Genomic DNA, 23657 nt, shown 5'->3' with positions numbered 1-23657 from the left:
TTTCGTCCCTGCAGCTCTAAAATTATGCAAGGTCAAAACATTGGACTCGATGGCCCTTGTGGTCTCTTCCAACTCTATGATTCTATGATTCATTGGCATAGCTCCTTTATGGATCCTTTCTGGGGCTGCCTTCCTCTGCTTTCTCCCCTCTTGAGAGAGTTCAATCGAAACTCCTTAGAGCTCTCCTACAAGTCCCCAGATGCATTTCAAACTCATTGGTCAGACTAGAAACGGGGATGATGAGAGTGGAGGCTTATATCTGCCTAACATCAATCTACAAATGGCTGACATTGAATCTGCTCCCCCGAGGAATAGCCCCACTGATCCTCTGCGACCAGTTCCAGTCAGGCTGGCAGACAGCAGTCCTGAACACCCTTCAGAACCTGGGTTTTGCCCCTCAAGCCTTTCTAAGCCTGGGGTTGGGCCAGGCAAAATCTATGATCAGGAAAAGAATCATAGACACCGAGAGACAATGGGACTGCTCAAGGTGCCCCAACTATAAAATTGGAGAAATAGGGAGAGATAAAGCCGCACCGGCAGCGTATCTCTTATTTCTCGTATCTAAAAATGCAAGAAGGGCCTTTACACTCGCCAAAAGCTTGGCCCTGCCCTCGCCAGTCCTGAAAGGAGCCTTTTAAAAAGTCCCATGCGCTCAGAGACTTTGCACCTGTTCATTGGGGGAGATAGGAAGCCCAGAGCACTTGTTTTTTAAATGTCCCTTTTATGAAGAGGCATGTAGTAAGACCATTGATCCCCTACTGGTGAGGCTCACTGACCTCCTGGAAAAGCAAAAAATTGACCTTTTCCCGTTAGGCAAAGGTCAGAAGATGACCTGGATGGTCGCTAGATTCTGTGTACAGATCTGTAGGCGCAGACCATCTCCCAACTCGAACTAGTTCGTTAAGAAAATCCCCATACTCGGTTCTATAGGTGACTCTGGGTCAGCTCCCTGCAGTAGTTTATTGTTGTACATTGTTTTAATTGTTTGTTTTCCTTCTGTGACTGTAGCCCCAAGTGTGTTTTATAAGCTGGTCTCTGACCGTAATAAATTATCTATCTATCTAACATTGAGAATGAATGAAGTAGGATATTTTGCAGTTTTTTGTGATGAGATTTTGTTTTGTTTTTTAAATTTGTTTTTATTAAAAGATTTTCATGGATAACAAAGGTGCATATTATGTCTCTGGCTATACCATTCTTTCAGTGCTCAGAAGAGCATAACGTTCCAGTTGTAATCATAACTTGAGGTGAGCAGAACAGACCTGATTTGATTGATAAATTTATACACTTACCAAGTCAAGTCACTGATCCACCTAGTGTAGTCTAGTGTGCTCCAACTGCCAGCCACTCTCCATAGTTTCTCACAGCAAGCGTTTTATTACTGAGTGATGACTCTTCCCTGTAGACATAAACAGCCAGTAGAACTGAATAATATTAGACATGTCAATAATATATTAAATCTTACCTTTCTACTACCAACTCCTGCAAGGTGGCTTCCAAAAAAGATTAACCATAAAAACCAGTTTGAAGGAAACGGAATCAACAGGGAAGCTGTAAAGGTTTGTATGTGAGACATCCAACATTTAGGAAGCCTAAATATGACTACTTTTATATGGGACTTTTTTCTTTGCATGCAGGCTCTCAGGTTCAACTAAAACCATGGGCGTAGCCAAGGGGGGTGCAGGGAGGAGCAGCTGCCCCCCATCAATTAAAAAAAAATAATTCATAGCAAACTGAAGTTCTGCCTCCCCACAACAAAAATCCTGGCTATGCCCATGTCTAAACCCCTGGAGAGCTGTTGCCAGTCAGTGTACACAGTCCTGAGCTAGATGGACCAAGGTTCGGACTAAGCATAGGATAGCATCCTGTGCTTGGGATAGTGCTGTCACTCACCTGCATGTTCTTTCTGAAGCCTTAACTGTGCCAGATTAGCTTCAGTAATTCAAGAAAAATACATCTTCTCCACAAAGCATTTTTGGAGCAATCTATGCATTTTAATGCAATAGTACTGTACTGGGTTAAATGGAGGCCTACTCCCAAGTAAGCTTAAACAAGACAGCAACCTATGAGAGGCAACTGGCAAAAGGCAGGTAACCCTGGCTGGCACTGTTTGGGTGGTATTCAGCTAAGTTTTACTCAGAGTAGGCCCACTAAAACAAATGGACCCAAGTCATGTTCATTTCAGTGGGTATATATTGGAAGGAATATAGTGCTAGGGCAATTGTTTCATCACTGCAAGCATTTCGACTTGCCAGACAGAACCACCACCCCCGTCTCCTACCCCTGTGTGCTGTTCTAGGGGTTCTCCCAACCACCACCACCCCACAGCTGGTTTGGAGTGGAATGGCGAGTTTCCCAGTGGGACTCATTATCTGAATCTAGGCCTCTGAGCAAAACTTTGCTGAATACAGTACCAACTTTAATTTTCAACTGTGCAATCTAATGTGCATTTACAGCACGAGTAGTTGGATTTAATATTTATAATCCAGCACATATTTGAATTGCATGCTTATAATCAAGTAAGTGTACAGTGGTACCTCGGGTTACAGACGCTTCAGGTTACAGACTCTGCTAACCCAGAAATAGTACCTCGGGTTAAGAACTTTGCTTCAGGATGAGAACAGAAATTGTACTCCGGCGGCACGGCGGCCCCACTAGCTAAAGTGGTACCTCAGGTTAAGAACAGTTTTAGGTTAAGAACGGACCTCCAGAACGAATTAAGTTCTTAACCTGAGGTACCACTGTACACACAACCAGGCACATTTGAAATGCATTGCAGCACGTGTGGCACATTGAGCCTCCCACTTCCTTTTGCTTGACTTCTGACCGAAGGCATTTCTCACATACAAATCATATGTCCTGGTCACTGTCTCTTCGAGCTCTTGCCGTCGGGACGGAGATACAGGACGATGAAGACAAGAACGAGCTGTCTTAAGAACAGCTTCTTCTCCAGAGCGATCTTGGCCCTGAATGGGAAGCCCGGACTTTGAAAGTAATCTAATCTCCCTTGCTGTATTATACTGTATTGTTTAATTAGTGTTTTTATGGAGCAGTCAAGTAATTTCATTGTCCCCGAAGGGGGCAATGACAATAAAGATATTACAGTGGTACCTCGCAAGACGAATGCCTCGCAAGACAAAAAACTCGCTAGACGAAAGGTTTTTCCGTTTTCGATTTGCCTCGCAAGACGAATTTCACCTATGGGCTTGCTGCGCAAGACGAAAACGTCTCGCGACTTTGTTTCCTTTGTCTAAAAACAAAGACATGTTTTGTTTATAAAGTTAATTTATTTTCCCTTCAATTTTTGAACTGCTCTTTACAGTATGTGTGACTTTAAAGAGCAGTTAATAAACTGCTGTTGTACCAAATTTGGCTTTGTTTGGACTTTGTTTGACCATAGGAACGCATTAATTGATTTTCAATGCATTCCTATGGGATTTCGTGATTCGCAAGACGAAAAATTCGCTAGACGACAAAACTTGCGGAACGAATTAATTTCGTCTTGCGGGGCACCACTGTATTATTATTATAACCCATAAATTGAGAATTAAAACAAGCCCTTCAGTTATCACCGCATACATTCCTAGAGCTTACTGTTGAATACATTTAGGATGGCCCAGTTCTTGTGAAACATACCTCTCCTTCTCTTCCAGGGATCTAACCCGTGGGAAGCAGCTCACCCCTTGTGGAATGCCCTTTGCTGGGCAAAGTGTGCTTGTGTTTCCATAGTTAGCAGTAGTGGAGTCCCAACTGTCCCACGTTCCTCAGAATTTTTTATTTCAAATATTTCTTTGCCTTCTTTCAGGGCAATGCCCTCCTCCCAAAGAGGCGCACAGGCATAACTTGCTTTTTTAAAAATAAGAAAAGTGAGAAACATCTCTAAATTTTAACCTGAGTAATTTAACGTATTTTAAAAGTATGGCTGCGAATTTTTCCTTGATTTTCCTGTTTTATCTCCCGTAAACCTCTTTGAGGGTCGTATATATAAGCCGTGTATAATTTTTTGTGTGTGATACGAATACAACAAATAATAAAAATAGCGGCATATTTCAAGTTTTTGTGCCTTTAAGGTCCCTTTCCATTGGGATTCCTTCTGTCGTCGCTGCCCTATTTCGAAACGTGAGTGGAGAATGAACCACAAGCCACTAGCCATGAACCACCGCGCCTCTGACCGCTTCCTTTCAAAATAAGCGGGGAGGGGAAATAACCGCCAAATCGCGCCCGTTGCTCCCGAATTCCCGCCAAAACGCGCCTCGAACGTCCTCAGGCTGGTGGCGCGCGCGCGCGAACGAAACCAGATGCGGCCCCGACCCGTTCCTTTTTGCGCATGTGCAGGTTCCCGCCCCACCCTTCTCCTCCTGTGGGCGGGGCCCTCGCGGGCGTTTCTCATCTCCGGCGACGGCCGGAGGCTTATCAGTCTCGGGTTGCTGCCGGAAACGAGGCTCGTCGGAGACTGGAAGCGCGCTCCGGGTAGGTAAAAGATTATTGCGCACGTGGTGGAAGAGCGCGCGCTTTTTGATTTAGCCTCTAGGAAGGAGTTTTGGTTGTAGGTATATATACAGTAAATGTGGTGTTATCTTAAAAAGGTGGGCGTTACTATTGCAAAGAATATATCTAATTTTCTGGAAAGGTGGGAATTCTTGTTGCAAAGAAATAACAATGTGTGTGTGTTGAAAAGGTGGGGGTTCCTATTGCAAAGCATATATGTATGATTTTCAGAAGGTGGGAGTTCTCGCTGCAAAGACGTATAAATGCATATGTGGGAGTTCTCGTTGCAAAGAAACAACGTGCACACACGCCTCTTTTCTGAAAAGGTGGCCTGTTTTGCCTTCAAGGAGAAACGCGTGTGGGGATGAGCAAGTTGAATTCTTCAGCGGATCAAATTTTTTGCTTGACAGGGAAATTAAGTGTGCATTTTATTTTTGTTAATTCTCTTTATAAGGGTTTTGGCTACATGAATAAATATCTTCTGAAGGGGCACTGCAGAGTGGCTCACAGGATGATGGGTGAAATAAAGGGTATTTGAGTCTCGGATCATTTCAAAGCATTGCAAGGGGTCTGCACTGTATGTAAATCTCTTAGTATAATGTCCCTGCTATGCATGTGAAGCTAATAATAATAATAGATTATTTATACCCCGCCCATCTGGCTGGGTTTCCCCAGCCACTCTGGGCGGCTCCCAACAGAATATTAAAAACACGACAAAACATCAAACATTAAAAACTTCCCTAAACAACTTCCTGTTGTGAGCTGGCTTCATAGAGATTTGACCTAATAGGCGGCCCCAACTGCTTTCACTCAGTGGCTCCCAAACTTCTGCAACAGACCACTTCAAAATTGCTGGTAGCCATGGCACATCACTTAAATGGCTTTTTTTTTTGCTAGTTGTGGACATTTGTAATGTGCTGTGCCAGATACAGCTTGATTTTTTAATTGTATTTTTACTGCTTTTATTTATTTTAATGTATTTTAATTCTATTGCAATTTGCATTCCGTAGAATTCAAATCAATACAATAAAATACAGTCTGAATATTGGAAAAGAAGTGATAAAAATGCAATTAAAATCAATATGAATATTGAGGCTTGCAGACCACTAGTACTCTGCAGTTTGGGAATCCTTGCTTTAGCTCTCTTTCCTGCAATGTTCTGGAATTTTGGAGCTTAATGGGGTTGTGGGGAGTGACTCAGCTAAAAGAGTTTCAACTGTGTGCTTTGGTCACATGTAGTAATAGTCTAATAAAATAAAGAATGACTGTATTTGTAGTATTGTGTATAGTTTGGCACCCTTCCTATCTTTAAGGATATTTAAAGCTGGAGAAGTTGCAGAAAATAGCAGCCCAAATATCAGGGCTGGTGTGTGTGCCCTACAGGAAATGCTTGCTTGTTACTTCTTTTGGTAAGAAAAATGTAGAGTTGAGTATGGTTAGTGATATAATAGTGTTTTATAAAATTAATTCATGGTGGACAGAAGGGGGGCTTGTGGTTGTTGTTTTTTAAAAAAGAAACCCTAGGAGTCTCCCTATGAAGTTGATTAGTGTTGTAAACAAAATCTGTCCTTTATCCCTTATGGGGTATCCAAGAGCCCATATAGAGCCCTTACGTGAGTGTCGCGCAAGGCCTTATTGTATCTATTTTGAAATTCCCTGCCATGGAGCTCCAGAAGGGGTGTAACCCAAGACCACCCCCCACAAACATCATACTTATATCACAGAAAAGGCAGTCTACAATAGAAATTTGAATGCTGTTGTTTTTCCTGTCTGTCAGGTTATCTGATAATGCCTTATCTGATTGCCTTTTCTAGTAGTCTGGCCCTTCCTTTGAAATGGTAATTACTTAATTCCTAAGACAATGGGAAGGTTTTTTCATTTCCGCCCCCCTTGCAGAGAGACATTTGGTCAGTTTGGGAATTAAAATGGTTTCAGGACTGTCTTCCTGTGCTGCTTCAGACGTGTGGTTTATATATTTATGTACATGTTTGCTTGGTACATTTATGAACGTTTATTATATATCTAAGACCTTAAAATTCTTATAACATTAGTATCTGATTCAGAAAAAACAACAAAGGTTTGTCATACAGCCTAATGCTCCAGTGGAACTCACTTCCTCAGGATGGGATGATGGCCAGCTTAGAAAGGTGGGTGGGAAGATTAGACAAACTGATGGAGGATAAGTTTCTTTACTGCTATTGTGATCGCAGAAGAAGATGATGACGACTAAATGGAGCCTCCATTTTCAGGGGTAGTATGCCCCCTAATGCTTTTGCCTTTCTGTCTTCTCAGAGGGCATCTGATTGGCCAATGTGGTAAACAGATTACTGGACTGCATAGAGAAGACTGTCTGCTCCAGCAAAGCTGCTCTTGCCTCAAACTTCTAAATCTTTTCCCTTCCTTCCATTTACTAACAATTGACCTCAGAGCTATTATTTGATGGGATTTTGCCTTTAATCAGATGTTGCCTTTCAGCTGTGCCTCCTCTGCTAGATGTGCTATCTGTGTAAACTTTAAGAAAGGTGTAAATGGCGATTTGCTTCTCTTTGCTTGCATGCTGCCAGAACAAAGAGCAAAAGTGTTGTGCCCTGACATGCCTCATCGGCTTGCTTAGTCACTGTGATAATTCGGGAACTGAGAGCAGTTTCGAATTCGGTTTCCTTCTCCCAGATCCCGCCCTTTGGTTTTTTACTTACTGCTCCGTGAATGCATGCTGTTTTCCTTTCAGGATCTGTTTGCTGCTTGTGTACTCCTGTGGTGCAGTAAGTGATGATATCTGACGTTCTCTGTGTTTTGGTTGTGTGTGTGTGGGGGGGGGTTGTCTACTTGCAATTAAGTAGGTTTAAGATTGCAGCTAACATAGGCGAGTCTACAGCATAAAAAAGGCTGCTATGTCAAATCTTCCCAACAGTGGTACCTCTGGTTACATACTTAATTCGTTCCGGAGGTCTGTTCTTAACCTGAAACTGTTCTTAACCTGAAGCCCCACTTTAGCTAATGGGGCCTCCCGCTGCTGCTGTGCCGCTGCCGCACGATTTCTGTTCTCATCCTGAAGCAAAGTTCTTAACCCGAGGTACCACTGTATATTTAAAGTAACGTGTGCATCACGTTTTTGGGGGGTTATGGCTAAATTTGGATGCAACTCTTAATTATTTTACGTGGTTGCTCAGAGTCTAGGCAATGTGAGTGGAATATGAATGAACAAAGTGGATTGTTAGAGAAGCGGTAAAGCAGTGTGCACCAAATCTTCGATCTGGCTTCCAAGGGAGCTCTGGTTTCGAAATCAATCTCCAGTTTTGCTAACAAAAAGAAAAAAAATCCTTTATCTCTCATAATCTCTGCTCCCCTCCTCCCACCGTATGAGAAATGTTTGTGTTTTGTTGAGCACAGAATATAAGGGTGCATTTTATAGTGAATGCTCTCTCTCCCCCCCCCCTTTAGTTTTGTTGGGAGAGGAGACACTGTGTAACTTGAAACCTCACATTGCCTGTATTTAGCACCGTGGAATGGGCACTGGGGAGTAAGCCCCATTGAATTTGCCTCTGAGTAAACACACAAAAGGATTGCTCTGCAAATGTCCCCAAGCTACCTGCCTTCATTTTTTTTCATTGATTTATTGCCTTGTTCACTGGATAATGTACAAAGATTCATTTGTAGAAAGTGCACAACTTTTGTTTGGGCAAGAGATACCATTAGCCAGAGGCAGAGAAAGGACAGGGCCTCCTTCACCTTTAACAATATTGTAGAATAACTCCTATTCAGCAGCTGTTGTATGACAGCCTACAGCCCCCCCCCCAATCTATCTACCATAAACATTATTTCTTCACCACCAACCCTTCTAATTTTCTTGAGCATGCACCCAGCGAAAAGGTTCTGTTTAACTCAGAAGCTCACAGACTGCAATTAGAACACTATTCGTTCAAACCAGTATGTGAACAATTGAAAGTGCTGAATTTCATTTTTGGCCCCTCCCGTAAGTGCCCCTGCATAATAAAGTCACCTGAAGGCACCCTGCCCTGAGAACTATCTGTGGAAACTGAATTTATGAAGAGCATGGCCTTCTTTGTAATGGCACCATTGTTATGGAATGGGATTAAAGATGCCTCCCAGGCTAGTTTGTCTTTCAGAAGGCTAAAGACCATTTTGTTTTAAGAATAGGGCTTTGTTGACTAGCAATCAGGCAAATACCTTGCTTTTAATGGAAATCCTTCAAGACAGGACTGCTAATATTTTTGCTCTGCTTCATTTGGCTTGCATTTATGATAAATTGTGTTACTCAGTCTAAAGTGTATGTGTAACCCCCAGTTTGCTGAAAGTTGATTGATGAAAGTTGTGTTGCCACCTTCTTCCCCAGGCTAATTTTTTCTCCAGCTGAAATTAATACACGCTAACTTTTATTTTGTTACCTTCGTACAGCTATATGCATAACTTCTGGTTTATCTTCCTTCCCTGGGGGAAAGAGAGAGAAAAGGCTTTGGAGCAAACGCATGTGTGTATTAATGAGGCCTGTGCCAGACTAAAGAGCTCCCTGCTGTATTCTTAAAAAAGCTACTCTGTTCCAATTATTATTCCGGATCAGTCTTCCTTAACCCTCATAGGGTCCTTGGGGTCTCAGACCACAAGAGGCATTCACAAGCTAGAACAGGACAAATTATGAGAGCTAAGATCTGTGGAAGAGCAGATAACCAACTGTGTAAGTAGCGGTTGTCAAGGACCAGCACCCAAAAACTTGGGGAGTAACTCATGTTTAGCAGTAGCCAAATAACCAGAATTTAAAAACAACCCTGCAAGGTATAATTCTGTCCCACTCCTTAAGTTTAACTAGTCTGGGCCAGGAGACTCCCAGAACCTTACTGGATGCTACTTAGGATTCAAAGGACAAGAGCTTAAAGATCAGACTTTCTGTCCCTCGAGCTCACACAATTGTTCAGTAGGTAATGATTTAAGAAGTTAGGAACTCAATTCAGTACTCAAGGCTTTAGCCAAAGAAAACAGAAATAGATGGTGTAGATTTTTTTGAATTTTTTTTTTTTTAAATACTAGCATTAAAAAGAGAACATGCATACCACTGAGGAATACAAGTAAACCACAGTTTAGAAATATCTTTGGGATTTATAAGACAAGATGGTGTTTCCTGCTTGGCAGGGGGTTGGACTCGATGGCCCTTGTGGTCTCTTCCAACTCGATGATTCTATGAAAACAAAAACTTGCCTACAAACCATCACCGCAGTTGAGCCCAGAGGAAAACAGGGAACCAGACAGGTGTCCAGAACAAAAGTTGTGAGGCAAAAGATAAGGAAATGAATGTCTAAAGAGCACAGCAACAAGGGCGACCCCAGCTATCTAATCAGGAAGCTTCTAGATACTAAGATCCTGCCGTTTCACACACAGCAATTTTTTCCCTAGTTGGCACACTGACCTTCAACACATCAGACATTTAGACAATGCAGGTGCTGGTTCTTGTGAGCTCATTTCCAATTAGTGGGATAAGAATATCTTCTCAGAGGCCAGATTTTTACACAGAGGCCTGAGAACAGGTCAGTTTTTCAAAATAAAATTTTTAAGGCTTCATTATGGTTGAGAAACTTGGCTCACAACTCAAGTGAATTCTGCATTCCATTCTCAAATTAGGGGTTTTCTCTTTAGGCTTAAAGATTAAAGTTGGCATAGGCTTGTGCTGGCATTTCTTATCTGACAGATGATAGAATTCAGACTATGGAAGGAGGAAACAACTTAATTGTTGCTGTTCTGAAGGCTATAAATGAAAGATCTTGCATGCCAAAATTTGATTTCATCATGAATTCTGACTAAACCACAGAGTAGTCTTCCAACCTCCCAGGCAGAATCTTAGTGCTTAAGTCTGAAAAAGTTAATGTAAGAAATTGACTCAATCCTGTGAATCTCATGGTCCAAAAAATGTATATGTTATATGCTGTCTGGCAGGTGTCTTTTTGCAAGCTTTTTAATCTCCCTCTCCGCTTCTCTCTTTTCCCAGCCTCCCAGATCGCAGAACGTGACTCCCTCAAGCAATGGGCAAGCCCAGGAATACCTCTGGCAATGTACCCTCTCCTCAACCTGCTGCCACGGCACCAAAAGCAGCCCCAGCAGCCCCACGATCTTCTGCCTCATCCAGAACGGTACCTGCCAGCAGCAGAACTCAGAGTGCTCCTGCTGCAAAGGGTCATGGTGGCCGACAGGGGGCGGCTGAAAAGCCAGCCAGTGCCACAAGTCCGAGAGGAACAGGGCAAAGTTACCAGGCAAGGTCCACATCGGCATCCGGCAGTGAGCAAGGAGGCACAAAGAGCGGCCGTGGAGCAAGAGCAAAGACTCCTACAATAGGAGCAAGAGGAGGAGGAGGAAAGTCCCCTGCTGCAGCTACTGAAGCCTCTGTAGGTCCCGCTGCTTGCAGCCCAGTGCCGACACAGGCGGCTAGCAAAACTCAGGGCAAAGCCCAAGGTAAAGCGAGCCACTTCCCTTCCCCTCTCTCTGCCGAAAAGGTTGCTGAAATAGAGAAAGGAACCCGGGGCCAGCGCACTAACCCCGAATGGTACAAGCAGCGTGCAAACCGCATCACAGCGTCCATAGCTCCCCAGATAGCCAACAGCAAGTTTGTGAATGGCAAGAGCTCCGAGATTCCTCAGTCGTACCTGAAGCGTGTGGTGGAATCTTCTTCCGGCGTGCAGACCCCGGCCATGTCTTGGGGCGTCCGCAACGAGAAGAAAGCGGTGCAGGCGTACGAGGCCCTCAAGTCCAGCAAGATTAACAAAGCGGTGAAGGTGGACGAATGCGGCCTCTTCATTGACCAAAGGAAACCTTGGCTGGCTGCCAGCCCCGACGGGATTATCAAAGACGCAGATACCGGGAAAGAGCTGGGGGTTCTGGAGGTCAAGTGTCCCTACAAACACAGAGATAGGACGGTGACGGAAGCTTGCAAGGACAAAAGCTTCTGTCTGGAGAAGGTGGGCGACTCCTACTCTCTGAAGAAGAACCACCAATATTACACGCAGTTGCAAGTCCAGATGGGCGTCACTGGCCTTCCAAAGGCAGAATTGGTGGTCCACACCAACAAAGAAACGGCGATTGCCCCTGTAGATTTCGACCCTGTTTTCTGGGAGAAAACTACATCAAAATTGGAGAAGTTCTATGAGGAGGCTGTAGTCCCTTGCCAGGAGGAGAAGAAAAGTGCTGCTGCCTGGGCTAAGGAAGAATGAAGGTGCTGAGAAGTCTGGCACCCTACCCTCCATGAAATATGTGCCTTGTAACTGATGCTCCTTTCAGGTTTCATGCCCAGTGCAAAGTGGTTAAGTTCCCTTCTGTGCCTTTAATGCATCCTTTATAGTTACAGTTACACAGCACATCCTGCCACTCACCACTCACCCTCCACCCCTGGTTGCACACCCTGTTTTCCTCCGACAATCACACTCCGCTTGCGTATAGCCCTTCAGCTCTGCAGGACAACAGCAGATCTTCTGTGGTCATGTGCATACCTTTCTGCAAGCTGCATTAAGTATGCTGCGTACAGCAAGCCTGCATGCTTGCCATTTCTCCTATTGTGAAAGGTAGTGGCAGCCATGCTATCTCACCTACCTGTGCTCACTTGGTTGGGCCAAACAACAGGATAAAATGGCAGCAGGTGATGTGGAAGGAGGAACACACATATTTGCTTCTCATCAGCTCTTTCCATGCAAGTGGCAATTGCACCGCTGCCTTAATGATTCCATGCTCCCATATAACTTGGGCATGGATGTTCTGTGAAATTATTTTTGCTGCCTTCCAACCACCAGAAAAACTTGGAATACAGTTTTTGAGACCAGAGCATTGTGGCTTGGGTTTTGGGGTATTTTGGTTTTTGATTTCCTGCTCCTTTTTACAATACAGAGCCACATCTCTTACGGGACATTCACAGTACTTCTTGGAACATGTGCTTTGCTTTTCTAAAAACCAGCCTGTGTGGTGTTGAAATTCACAGTTATAAGCTGAGTGGTGTTGGGGAGAAGGGCACCTGGATATTTGAAGAGCCAGAGGACTTGGAATACAGGAGATGGAGCAGAAATCTAGCTCATGCACCAATTAATTTGGGAATAATTGTATGGAACCTGTTTATGAACAAATGTGAATATCAGACCTTCAAAAGTAAATTTAATGCTCACCAATGGTGAAGATGGGGGTACCCATTTTTCTCATGTAATGTAAAAATATTATTTTGGGTGTGTGTGTTGCCATGTTGACTGAGAGCACATCCAGGCCTTCTCCACTAGAGAACCAGCAGCAAAGACTAAATGTTCATTGTGTAATGCTTTGTTTATAAAATCTCAGTTTGTGAATTGCAACTTTGTTCAGAACAAAAACCAGTTTAGTTGTTCAGCATCAGTAATAGGGCATATTGTATGTCTCCTAAATTGTAGATATTTTTGCTTTTGTATAATCACAGCTTCTGCTGTGCAAAATGTAACACATGTCCAAATAAATGCATTTGCTTTGGATGTTTTGTGGTAGATGGAAAACCTGAACAAGGAGAACAAAGCTGGGACAATTAACAGGTCATTCTAAATTGTATTTTTGGTATTTGGCAGGCCTGCCTTGTAAATGGTGCCTAAGCATTGGGCAACAGATTTGAGGTCTTAATGGGAGGAGGAACAGGGTGGCTGGAAAATTGGCGTGAGATGAGAGAGCCAGGTGGGGTGTAATGCATTCTCAAAGTTAAAACTTTTTAAGTGTTCAAAACCATTTTGTTAAAGCTTGCCTTAGAATCATTTAACACTAGTTTCCTGCAGTGTTTCAAATGCTAGTTTAAAGTGCTTCACATGTTACAATAGCAAACATATGATTGGCTTCCATAGCAGAGGACTATAAAGCAGGCAGTGCTATGTTAAAAAGCAATGCAGAGAACTACAGGCTAGTTTAAGGACTGTTCCGATAAATTGGGGGAAAGCATGATTAGTGACAAATTTATCAAAATTATCGAGGTTATAGAACAAGTCTTGCTGGAGAAGACTTTGTTTTGGTGGGTGAATGCTGTTGAGCTCATCTTCTGCATGTTGGCTTCCCTGGGGATCCTCCAACAATCAGCCTCATTAGGGGGATGTATAATTTTATGAACTATCAGTTCCAAACGCTGCAACCTTTCTTTATAGGGGAGTTGTTCCAGCCCTTTGATCATTTTGGTTGCCCTTTTCTCATCCAGCAGGTCCTTTTTACATCACATGAGCATGGCTTTTTCAAGGTCACTAGAGGTTTGCCCAGGAGAAGCATGTAGCATGTAACCCAGTGTACTTGGCCTTATTCCTTATTCCTGAGTTAACCATGGCAGTAATGGGATTAGAGCACAGTTCCTTATACTGGTCAGTAACAGGTTACCAAGGCTTGCCGAACTTTGTAAGGACCACCAGCAGCCCATTGCTTCTCTACCCATTTCTCCTTACTGTGCTTCCCTCCCCTAAGAGTGTGTATTCTCACACTCATTAGTTTTTCCATTGGGAGTTTGGATAAAAGTTCACTCCAGTAGAATTTAAACTTGATTCCCTTGCCCTTTGAGTCCCCCAAATGAAGCTTACATTAGGGTGAAAATAAATTACAGAATGCACCTGTGGGCACAGGTGATCTGTGGATTACTGTTAAAATGATCCATGTTTTTATACCATGGTAGTGTTGGGAAGCACCAAATACATGACTTTCATAGTTGTCAAGAGGCAGGCATGATCTGTTGTTTTGGTGGGTGGAGGCCTGTTTCAGTGGGATGTTCAGCAGGGGCGCGGGTGGCACCGTGGGTTAAACCAGAGAGCCCAGGCCTTGACGATTAGAAGGTCGGCGGTTCGAATCCCCACGATGGGGTGAGCTCCTGTTGCTCGGTCCCTGCTCCTGCCAATCTAGCAGTTCAAAAGCATGTCAAAGTGCAAGTAGATAAATAGGTACTGCTCCGGCTGGAAAGTAAACAGCGTTTCCGTGCACTGCTCTGGTTCGCCAGAAGCTGCTTAGTCATGCTGGCCACATGACCTGGAAGCTGTCTGCAGATAAATGCTGGCTCCCTCAGCCAGTAAAGCAAGATGAGCGCCACAACCCCAGAGTCCTCCACGACTGGACTTACCGTAACTGTCAGGGATCCCTTTACCTTGACCTAGTTTCTTGAAATAGCTGCACATGGCTTCTTTGTTACAAAGGTCGCTCTCCTACCTGCATTGCTACCTTGCTATTTGTTAATTTTCATTGGTAGCTGTATGTACTTTAAAGCAGTGTGTGTGGAAGGCAACCAGCCCATGAAAAGAGGTGGCCTTTTCAGTCATCAGTGAACAACCTGTAACCATTTCCTCCTAGTGAAAAAGTAGAAAAAAGATTGCCGACCCCTCCCGAGACCTGTTAAGGTTTCCATGAAGGGGGTAAAAATACTTCTGCTGTGACCACCATATGTCACAGCAGCCTCCTTGTGCTAGTGTGAACAAAGCACCCTTTGCTGTGAAAGGCGCTTGTACAGCAGTTGCAATAACTAAATATATTAGTGATGGATTTGCATCTTGCAGAGCAAAGGTCCTGTACATTGATTGCATACTAAGACCAGGCAGGCTTTTCTCTCTCTCCCTCAAAGTGACATACTACAGGATAATCGTATCACTGAAGAATTTTCAACAATTGTGGGAGAGAATTGTGTGCTTTTATTGGCAGCCTTGGCAGTTGAGCTGTACTTTAGCCAGATATATATGTGGACAAAGCCTTTTACCCAATGCCAAAACTCAAACCACATTGGTCTTCACCTTTAAAATACAGGGGTACCTTGGGTTAGACGCTTCCGCTAAGCCAGAAATAGTACCTCAGGTTAAGAACTTTGCTTCAGGATGGGAACAGAAATCGCGTGGTTGGCGGCGCAGCAGCAGCAACGGGAGGCCCCATTAGCTAAAGTGGTACCTCAGGCTAAGAACGGAGCTCCAGAACAAATTAAGTTCTTAACCCGAGGTACCACTGTAGTTTAAAATGTTACAACAAAAGGTTCTGAGGATTTTTTCCCATCAAGGTCAGTTTGAACATTGCCCCTTTAAACACACCTGCCTTGTTGAAGATCAAATAGGTCTTTCTGCATCTCACAGGTGCCCTAGCTGTACTGCATTTGCTCTAAATCCATGCAGGTGTGTATAATCAACTCTGCCTGCAAAAGGAAAGGATCCTCAAAATCTGGAGCAGATCTAGAGAGACAAAGGGGGAATAGGAGGACCACGTGTGCTTGCACCATGTTGGATGTTGCACTAAGAAAATCTGCAGAAGTTAAATTCATAAGTTGTGTTTTAAGTAAACAAAATAGATGATAAATTTGAAACTTAAATTTACAACTCTATCCAGTTTAATAGGACTGCATTTCTGGACAAATACGTATGTAAAGTCTGTAGGTAACACGTTATCATGGTAGAGAAGTAAACGATCAGCCAACTTTTGATCTGTATGCACTCATGTAAGGTTGCACAAGCCAGCTGAGTTCTAGTCACCCACCCCCACCTTAGCAGAATGTAACTATGTAAAACACTCCACTTGGGTTACAATGAAGTCAAATATCTGCAATATCACTGATTAAAAAGTATTTTTATTCTATACATAGCACTCCAAACACTTGGCATAGGACAAAGTACCACAATACACTACTTTACATCTTTAATAGAAAGTGACTACCTATAAAAGTGTAAACACTTTGAGGGGGCAGAGGGGAAGTAAGACATTCATGGAGTAGCTCCCTAAATTCCTACAACCTGATGAGAAGTCTGTCCTACATAGGAAAAGGCCCATCACAAGCCACTGAAAATACCTTGTACAGTGAGGATAGGGCTGTACATACAAGCATTGTCAAATATAAGGTGGTGTGTGTGTGTAAGATCAAGAAGGCACATGGGTCAAATAAAAGGTTCAGTGGTCTGGTATAGACAGTGCAAGGAGACCTGTCCTCCAAAACAAGCAATAGCTTGCTGGCATGATTGCCCCAAGAAAAAGAAGCAAAGGTTTGCATAGTAGACAGATCACCATTTAGCGTGCCCCACATTTCACCTATGGCAACAAGGTGAAATATTCTCAGCAACGAAAGAGCAACTTGAAATGAAAGCAGGACCCAATCTGCTTCTTCAGTGTGGCTCACCATCATACCTTAAGTCTTCTGCTACTGCCATCTCTTTAGATTCTAGAGCAGTAAACTCATCACCACCTCTACTGCTGTCAGCTTTGGTCTTTTCCCCACAACTCCTGTACTCCCTTCAAATTGGACACTAGTGCAACTGGAAGTCTAGGGAAGGGTGGTAGTTTAATATGGAGCAGGTATAGCAAGACGTTTTCTAAGTAATTGTATATAAAATATTTACATTAAGTGAAAATTGCCACCCACCTCAGGTGACTAGCCTGACTGGGAATAGCACAGTGTATTAAGTTTCTGAAGAGGGCAGATTCCTTAGAACTAGGCGCAATACCACATTACTGAAGTTTAATGTCAATTGCCCTGCATTGCAGTTCATGCCAACAGAGAATGGGAATCTGCCATTTCAGTTGCAGAAGGTTTCCCCCAAGCAGTCTGTACACAGGAAGACAGCTAGCTGCCTTCTTCTAGCATGTGCTTTAACTTCACGAAGGGATTCAGAAGCTTCAACTAACCAGAACATAATTGGATCTAGGGTCAAAGGAAACAAAAAAACCATGAAAAAAAAACCCATGAACAAACCTGGGGCCATAAACTTACAAAATTTAAGCCTGAGCAGCTACTATACCACAAAAGAACAAACTTTAGGCCAGCTTCCCATAGATAGTTGAAAGGCACCAAGCCCTTTTTGCACAAGGTCAAAGAGGCTTCTGGCTGACTTAGTGCATTGTGCACTGGAATCCACCAAACCAGTCACGTGTCTGCCAGGCACCTTTGCATTTGCTGCTCTAGTGTAACCCTGAGGTCTCAAAAGCACAGTTCAGGCCCTATCAAGTAGAGAACAGCATGCCCCACCCACCTGCAATAGGCTTGAATAAGACACACGTTTCTGGAAGCATAGGGCCCCCGCACTTATTTCCCAGGGAGGCTCCTGCATTTTGATTGTCTTGCCAATAGGGATCCAGTCCAAGTTCAAAGGGAACCCAGCCACCCCCCAAGCCAAAGTCAGTCACAGAATCGCTTGCGGGGAATGGTGCGGGCTCTGTTTGAGCGGCGAATCTCCTGCTTTGCATCACGGCATCGTTGGCAGATGAAGATGTCAGGCACATTGGATTTACGTATCTTGGCACAGGAGAGATGGATCCAAGTGGCACATTCATTGCACTCTATCATAGGTCTCCCAGCAAAAGGCTTTAAGCAGAAGCAAGTGATGAGATCCCAGGCATCATCCTCTGCATGTGAGAAAGCACAAAGTGTTAAAAGTTTTAACCCCATAAAGTTTTTACACATGCATGGCACCCACATTACTAGACTTTTTAGATTAGAGACATATTCCGAAAAACTACTGGAGCCCTCTCTTCCCACCACCAACCCTACTGGAAGTGAGCAGTAGTAACATACGGTGATCTACTCACCATCGGTTTTGGTGTCAGAGGCAGCAGCAAAATCCTCACACAAAGCTGCAAGAGGGAAAAATGAGAGGTCAGATGACTAGGAGTGCCCACATTTATGCTGGTATGCTAGACCCTGCCTTTACTACCCAACTGCAACAGAAGCTCCTGAAACAATTCCTTGCAGGTCATCAGTTCCTTTGTGATACACTCCAACTTTAAGGTGTCTTTGAACTCACATTCCCGCAACAGCCCAACCCCTCACAAGACCACTGACCGGGGAAGGGGGAGATGACACTTATCACTTGGATCACAAAGCTGACAATAGGGAGGAGTAAGAGCTGGATTGCAGAGCACAAGCCAAATCACTAGCATCTCCAGCTACAATGACAAGGTTCTCTGGTAGCAGGTAATGGGAAAACCTCTGCCTGATACCTTTTAAGAGCTGCTGCATCAGAGAAAACAATACTGGGCTTGATGGTGCATTTATCCCATTCTGAGGGAAGCTGCTTCATATGTTCAATTGACTTCATTTTGAAAGCTTCACTATTTTTGCACACTTACTACTGATTTGGGAGCCGTCTCTACTGAGTTCTTCCTCACTGTTCTGCTCTACGGTGTTCCAACAGGCAGGGCTGATTCTTTCCTCTTTGCACGAGTTCTGTTCCTCAGGCTTCTCAGCTGCTTGCATTCCATGGATCCAGTCCTTCTGCTTTATGTATTGCTCCAGCAGAGATGTGGACTGGAGCTCTTCCTTTGGGAGACAGGATTCAAGCTCCCTTGATTCTAGGTGTGTCCCTTTACCTGGCTCAATCCTTTCCTGCTTAATGTCCTTTGTGTTCATTGGCATCACCCTCTTATCCACCTCTCGGTCCAAGATGAGCTTCTTTGCTGACTGCTTCCTCTTCTTGGTTTGCAGCGGTCGGCCTGTACAGAAGCCACTGGAAATGTCAGAGTTCAGTAGGTTTCCAGTCCCTCTGCATGTAGTGTTCCTGATTCCTCCATCATCTGATAGCACATGGGAGTCACAGCACTGAGATGAGGCCCAGCTGTCACTGTCTTGAGTGCTGCCTGTGCTGTTCTGGGGGCTCATGTTGCCTCTGTGGAGCCAAGGCTCATTCTAGAAAGGGAAAAGAAAACCCACATGAGATTTCAGGGCCTTCAGAAGGTCGTTGTTTTTTTTTTTGTTGTTGTTGTTGTTTTTTTGGGGGGGAGATTCACCAACACCCAGAACAGAAAAGTGAGAACAAAAGTAGACAGCCAGCTCCAACATTGTTAAAGTGTAAGTTCTCTTACCTCCTTTGGGTATGGGATGTAGCCTGCATAAGCTAGCACAAAAGTGCAGAACTGATTGAAGTCTTCTACAGTTCTTTGTCTTTTCTGTGGTGGCTACAAAAATATAAAGTTGAATGGATCAGACTCTTAACTCAATCCTTACATTCAGTAAAATAAAGCAGTCGTGCATAATTAGTTGCAGGCAGTCTGGAGTGCAAATAGATTCTTTTTACCACCATAGTAGCACCTTATATAATGTATTAAATTTGGGGGCGGGTACAGAAAGAAGAAACAATGTGATGCATCTGCAGCAGCACAACTGGACGCCTTCATCTGCCCTAGCTGCAATAAAACATGTCTCTCTCGCATCAGTCTCTACAGCCACAGCAGGCAATGCAACCTTCCAATCGTTTGACTAACTTCACCCCAAAAGATGGGTGCAACAATACTAGACAACCAACCCCGAACAACATTCAAACCCACTGATCCATACAGTGTCTATTCCTTCCAAACGAAGATGTACAATCTTATCAGTATGACCTTGGTCAGCACTGTACCACACTCTTTGTAGTCTCGGAAGCAGCAGTATATCAGCCAGACCACTGACCTGACTCTGAGTAGTTCAGTATTGTATTCAATGACTGGCAGTGGCTCTTAGGGTTTCAGGCAGAAGTATCTCCAGCTCTTCTGGGTAATGCGAAGGATTAAACCTGAGACCTTCTGCATGTACACTGCCATAAAGTCCCCCAAAGACTATAGCCTACCCCCCCACAACATATGGGGAAAGGCTACTAAAACAAGGATATCCAACTCCTTATTCATAATAGGAAGGAATATACACAGTTGTCAAAAACATCAACCGTAATAATAATAATAGTAATAATTTACACCCCGCCCATCTGGCTGAGTTTCCCCAGCCACTCTGGGCAGCTCCCAATAAAATATTAAAAACACAACACAGCATTAAACATCAAAATCTTCCCTACACAGTGCTGCCTTCAGGTGTCTTTTAAAAGTAGGATGGTTTCTTATTTCCTTGACATCTGGTGGGATGCCACAGAAATAAAAGACATTTTTTTTCATTCAGACCTCTTTATTTAAAACCCAAGAGAAGCACAGCAGGTTCCACCTGTAGGATTTCAGAACAGGAGTAGACAGATCTCAAGAGAAAGCAACTAAGGACCTCTCCTGCTACTTGGTAATAATAGTGTGGAAATGTGAATATATTTCCCTGTGGATCTCCTATCAGAGCAAGCAAAACAAGATGAAGTCTCCCCCTGCAGACAAAGGGAAGCAACAGATTATCAAATTCCAGCCACAACAAGGGAGCTGGGAATAAGCTTTTGATGTCCTCCCCCACTTCCAAGTATGCCATGGCAGACACTCAAGAGGAAAGGCCTGCTCCTTAAAAGACACCCTCTGCTGCTGCCTCTCCACAACTGACACCCCAAGGTTATGAACAGCAGCACTGAGCTGGCAAACAAACAGTATTTCCCACCAACAGCTGTGGGGATGGGTAGAAGCCCTACAACAGTCAGGCAAAAAATTAGGACTGGCAAATTTCCACAACTAGATTCAATGCAAGAGCACCCCTTCTCAAATGGTTCTTCATCTTGAATAATAGACAAGGCACAATTCCTTCTCCTCCTCCCTCCATGCCCACAAGCAACAACAAATCACCATGAATAGCATAGTCAGAAGAAGAAACAGCAACAACAATTCAGGCTAAACAACAACAATAACTCCGGCGAAGCCTAAACTCAGAGCTGAAAGATTTACTCAGTGCCAAAACACTAAGAAGAGGCTGGGAACCACGGAGCAACTTTTCCTTTTGAGAGCAAGGAGACCTTCCCCCTTTTCAAGAAGGGTCAGGAGAAGCACCAGGAGCACAAGGGTAGCCAAGACCAAGTCTGCACCCTTGAGCTACACATCAGCCTGCAATTTACTTCCTCTGCCCTGCACCTCAATCTCGCAGGTTCACACACACACACACACTAAAACTAATAGCCAACGCAGGGTGCTTAAGGAAATAAACAAGCTGCGCCATAGCATGCCCTCTAAAAAGCATTAGGGAAAGTCGATGTGGTATGTATATCCTTCTTTACCTTTACCTTAGGGTATGTAGTTGGGTCCCCCCCTCTATTTTTGGCAGGGGGGCAATGGAGAAAGAGAGTAAGTGATTTGTAACACATGGGGTTAGGGGTGAAGGAGAAACCAAGCCGGCTCATCTCCGCGCCCCCCCCCCCGCTTATGCGTGACTGACATTTACTAGCATTTCCCCTCCAAGATGCCCCCTTCTCACCTCCTTGGGGGCAACACAAACACAACCCCCCACAACACACCTGATCGCTCCCAAGATGGCGCCTGCGCAGCCGCGACCGTCCCGGGAGAAGACGGGGAGGGGGGGTCAGAAAAGAGAAAAAGGAGCAGCGCCTCAGTCTGCGCCCCCACCCAAAAAAAAAACACCTCCCCGCAGCTGACTAGACACACACGGATACACACACACACACACACACACACACCGGAAGCAAGCCAAGGCCGTCGCTCCTCGGAGCCCCACGCGCCCCTAGCGGGGAGGGGGGGAAAGGGCCCCGGCCCCAGAAAACGCGGGACGGCGCTGCTGCCCGCCCCCGACCTCCGGAAGGCGGAGCCGCCCTCGCGCCAAAGGAACCAGCCAAGGAAGCCGCCTCTCCGCCCCGAAAGAAGCGCTTCTCTCCTCAGGGAACCGGGCGGTCGCCTCCCCCGCCGCCACACACGGCTAGGGCGAAGCGGCAGAGCGCCGTCGCCCTCGCCTCAGTAAGCAAGCAAGCAAATAAAACAACGCCAACTCCTCCTCCGAACCCCTCGATTCTCTCTTCTCCTCCCCTCAACACAACACACACACAATTTATTTCTTCGCCTCGCCCGGAGAAGAGGCCGCCGAGCCGGCAGCTGAAGGAACCGCCGCGATCTCCCTCAGGAGAAGGAAACGAAACCGCCAGGTTACCGGGGAAAAGAGACAACCCCCCCGCCCCCAATATATATGTATATATAAACACACCGTAGGGACGAACTCCAAGGGGACGGAGTCCATCGCCTCCTCGCCCCCAATAAAATAGTCGAGGTGGCCAGTTCCCCCCCCCCCGCCAAGTTGATGCGCGTCGCCATTCAAACTGCGCATCTTGCGCCCCACGATGCGTAGAAGGGCTTCCCTGCGCCCCCTCCCCCCATTATTTTACTCGAGCAGGTTCCCCCAACGCCCCGAAGCCGCAACCAACCCGCCCCGCCCCCTTCTTTGCCCCCGGGCTGCAAGATGCCGGCCGCTCTCTCTCCCCCCTCCCCCCCCCACACACCCGGGGCAGCGGGAAGGAGAGGGAAGGGAAGGGAGGCTCGGCACTCACCTCGTCCCCTCCGGGGGATCCGGGGCTGGGCACGGGGCTCGCACCTGGGGAAGGAGGAGAAAACACGCGGCGTTACTTAGCTGCCCCCCCCCCCAAGCGGGAGGAGGAGGGGGGGGAAGGAGCTGGAGGCCCCACGACCCACACGCGCCCGCCGCCCCCTCTTTCCCCCCACCCCACCCCTCGGCCTCCCCGCCGCCCACCTGCGTAGTCCTCGAGGCCGCTCATCGCCTCCTGCTCCGGCGCGAGAAGCGGGGCAAGAGCAGGGGCGGCTAGGCCAGCTGACGTCCTCCGCTTGGGGCTGACCACCCCGCGCCCGAGGAAGGCGGGCTGCGCGCACCGCGGGGTCCCCGGCCGAGGGCCAGGAAGGGCTGTTCCAGCGGGAGCGGCGGCTCCGTCTGTGCGCGGGCGGCGAGAAGGGAGCAGAGCCGCGGGGCTGCTGCTGCTGCTGCTGCTGGAGGCGGCGATGGTGGTCCCCCTTTGCCGCCACCCGGCTCTCCTCTCCTCCTCTCAGGGGTGACCGGCGCCGGCTGCGGGGCGGGCGCTCCGCCTCCTGCGCCGCCTCCCTCGCCTTTAAGCCCCGCCTGCTCCTCCTGGGGAAGGAAGAAGCCGCTTCCGCCGAGGGAACGCTCTCGCGGCGCGTGCCCGACGCCGCGCAGCCCCCTCCCGCGGTGGCGATTCCTTGATGGCGGGGGGGGGGGAGCGCGCGCGGATTGGGCTCTGCGCCCTCCCTGCCAGGGAGACTCCTGCCCCCAATATTTCCGGGAAGAGGGCGCCCTCCCGGGCGGAGTGGAGGAGCTTCTCCCTCCGGCGCGGCGCCTCTTGGCGCAGGAGCGCTTTCCTCCCCCCCTGTGGGGGTTCACCGGAGCCGGCATGCATGGATCCTTTGGGCGCGGATGTCTGCAAACGTGACTTGAAGGTCGGCGACACCCACCCCGCCGCGTGTGCGAATCCTTTGCAGCGCCCGGAGACGGGCAGTCGGGTCGTGCATCCACAGTGACCAGAGGAGGAACGATCGCTGGGAGGAGC

The 23657-nt window shown here is 46.1% G+C and overlaps 2 protein-coding genes across 6 annotated transcripts in view; both read right to left on the bottom strand.

The window, feature by feature from the left end:
• The window catches only part of VWA5B2 (von Willebrand factor A domain containing 5B2), an 88732-nt gene extending 84108 nt beyond the window's left edge, over nucleotides 1-4624 (bottom strand). Inside the window, exons 1-2 of one of the 4 annotated variants that reach the window (XM_082223887.1) lie at nucleotides 3637-4624; nucleotides 1293-1399 (exon numbers count right to left, since the gene is read on the bottom strand). The gene's annotated coding sequence lies outside the window, so the exon portion shown is untranslated. Of the gene's footprint in view, nucleotides 1-1292; nucleotides 1400-3632 lie in introns of all 4 variants that reach the window. The other 3 variants (XM_082223885.1, XM_082223884.1, XM_082223886.1) reach the window with 3 other exon arrangements.
• Nucleotides 4625-16033: 11409 nt separating this feature from the next.
• LOC309533664 (PHD finger protein 13-like) lies at nucleotides 16034-23170 on the bottom strand. Of its 2 annotated transcripts, XM_082225175.1 has the most exons (6): nucleotides 22832-23170; nucleotides 22632-22675; nucleotides 19273-19365; nucleotides 18541-19096; nucleotides 18001-18045; nucleotides 16034-17817 (listed from the first exon to the last, which is right to left on the bottom strand). In XM_082225175.1, the coding sequence occupies exons 1-6, from the start codon at nucleotides 22854-22856 to the stop codon at nucleotides 17591-17593; spliced, it is 990 nt and encodes a 329-aa protein (XP_082081301.1). In that variant the 5' UTR covers nucleotides 22857-23170; the 3' UTR covers nucleotides 16034-17590. The 2 variants fall into 2 exon arrangements, with proteins under 2 accessions (XP_082081301.1, XP_082081302.1); XM_082225176.1 differs by lacking the exons at nucleotides 22632-22675; nucleotides 22832-23170 and adding an exon at nucleotides 21594-21761.
• Nucleotides 23171-23657: the final 487 nt, after the last annotated feature.

The sequence above is a fragment of the Podarcis vaucheri genome (assembly GCF_965113315.1).
Source record: "Podarcis vaucheri genome assembly, chromosome: 5".
Lineage (NCBI taxonomy): Eukaryota > Metazoa > Chordata > Lepidosauria > Squamata > Lacertidae > Podarcis > Podarcis vaucheri.
This window is presented reverse-complemented; position numbering and strand designations above follow the sequence as displayed.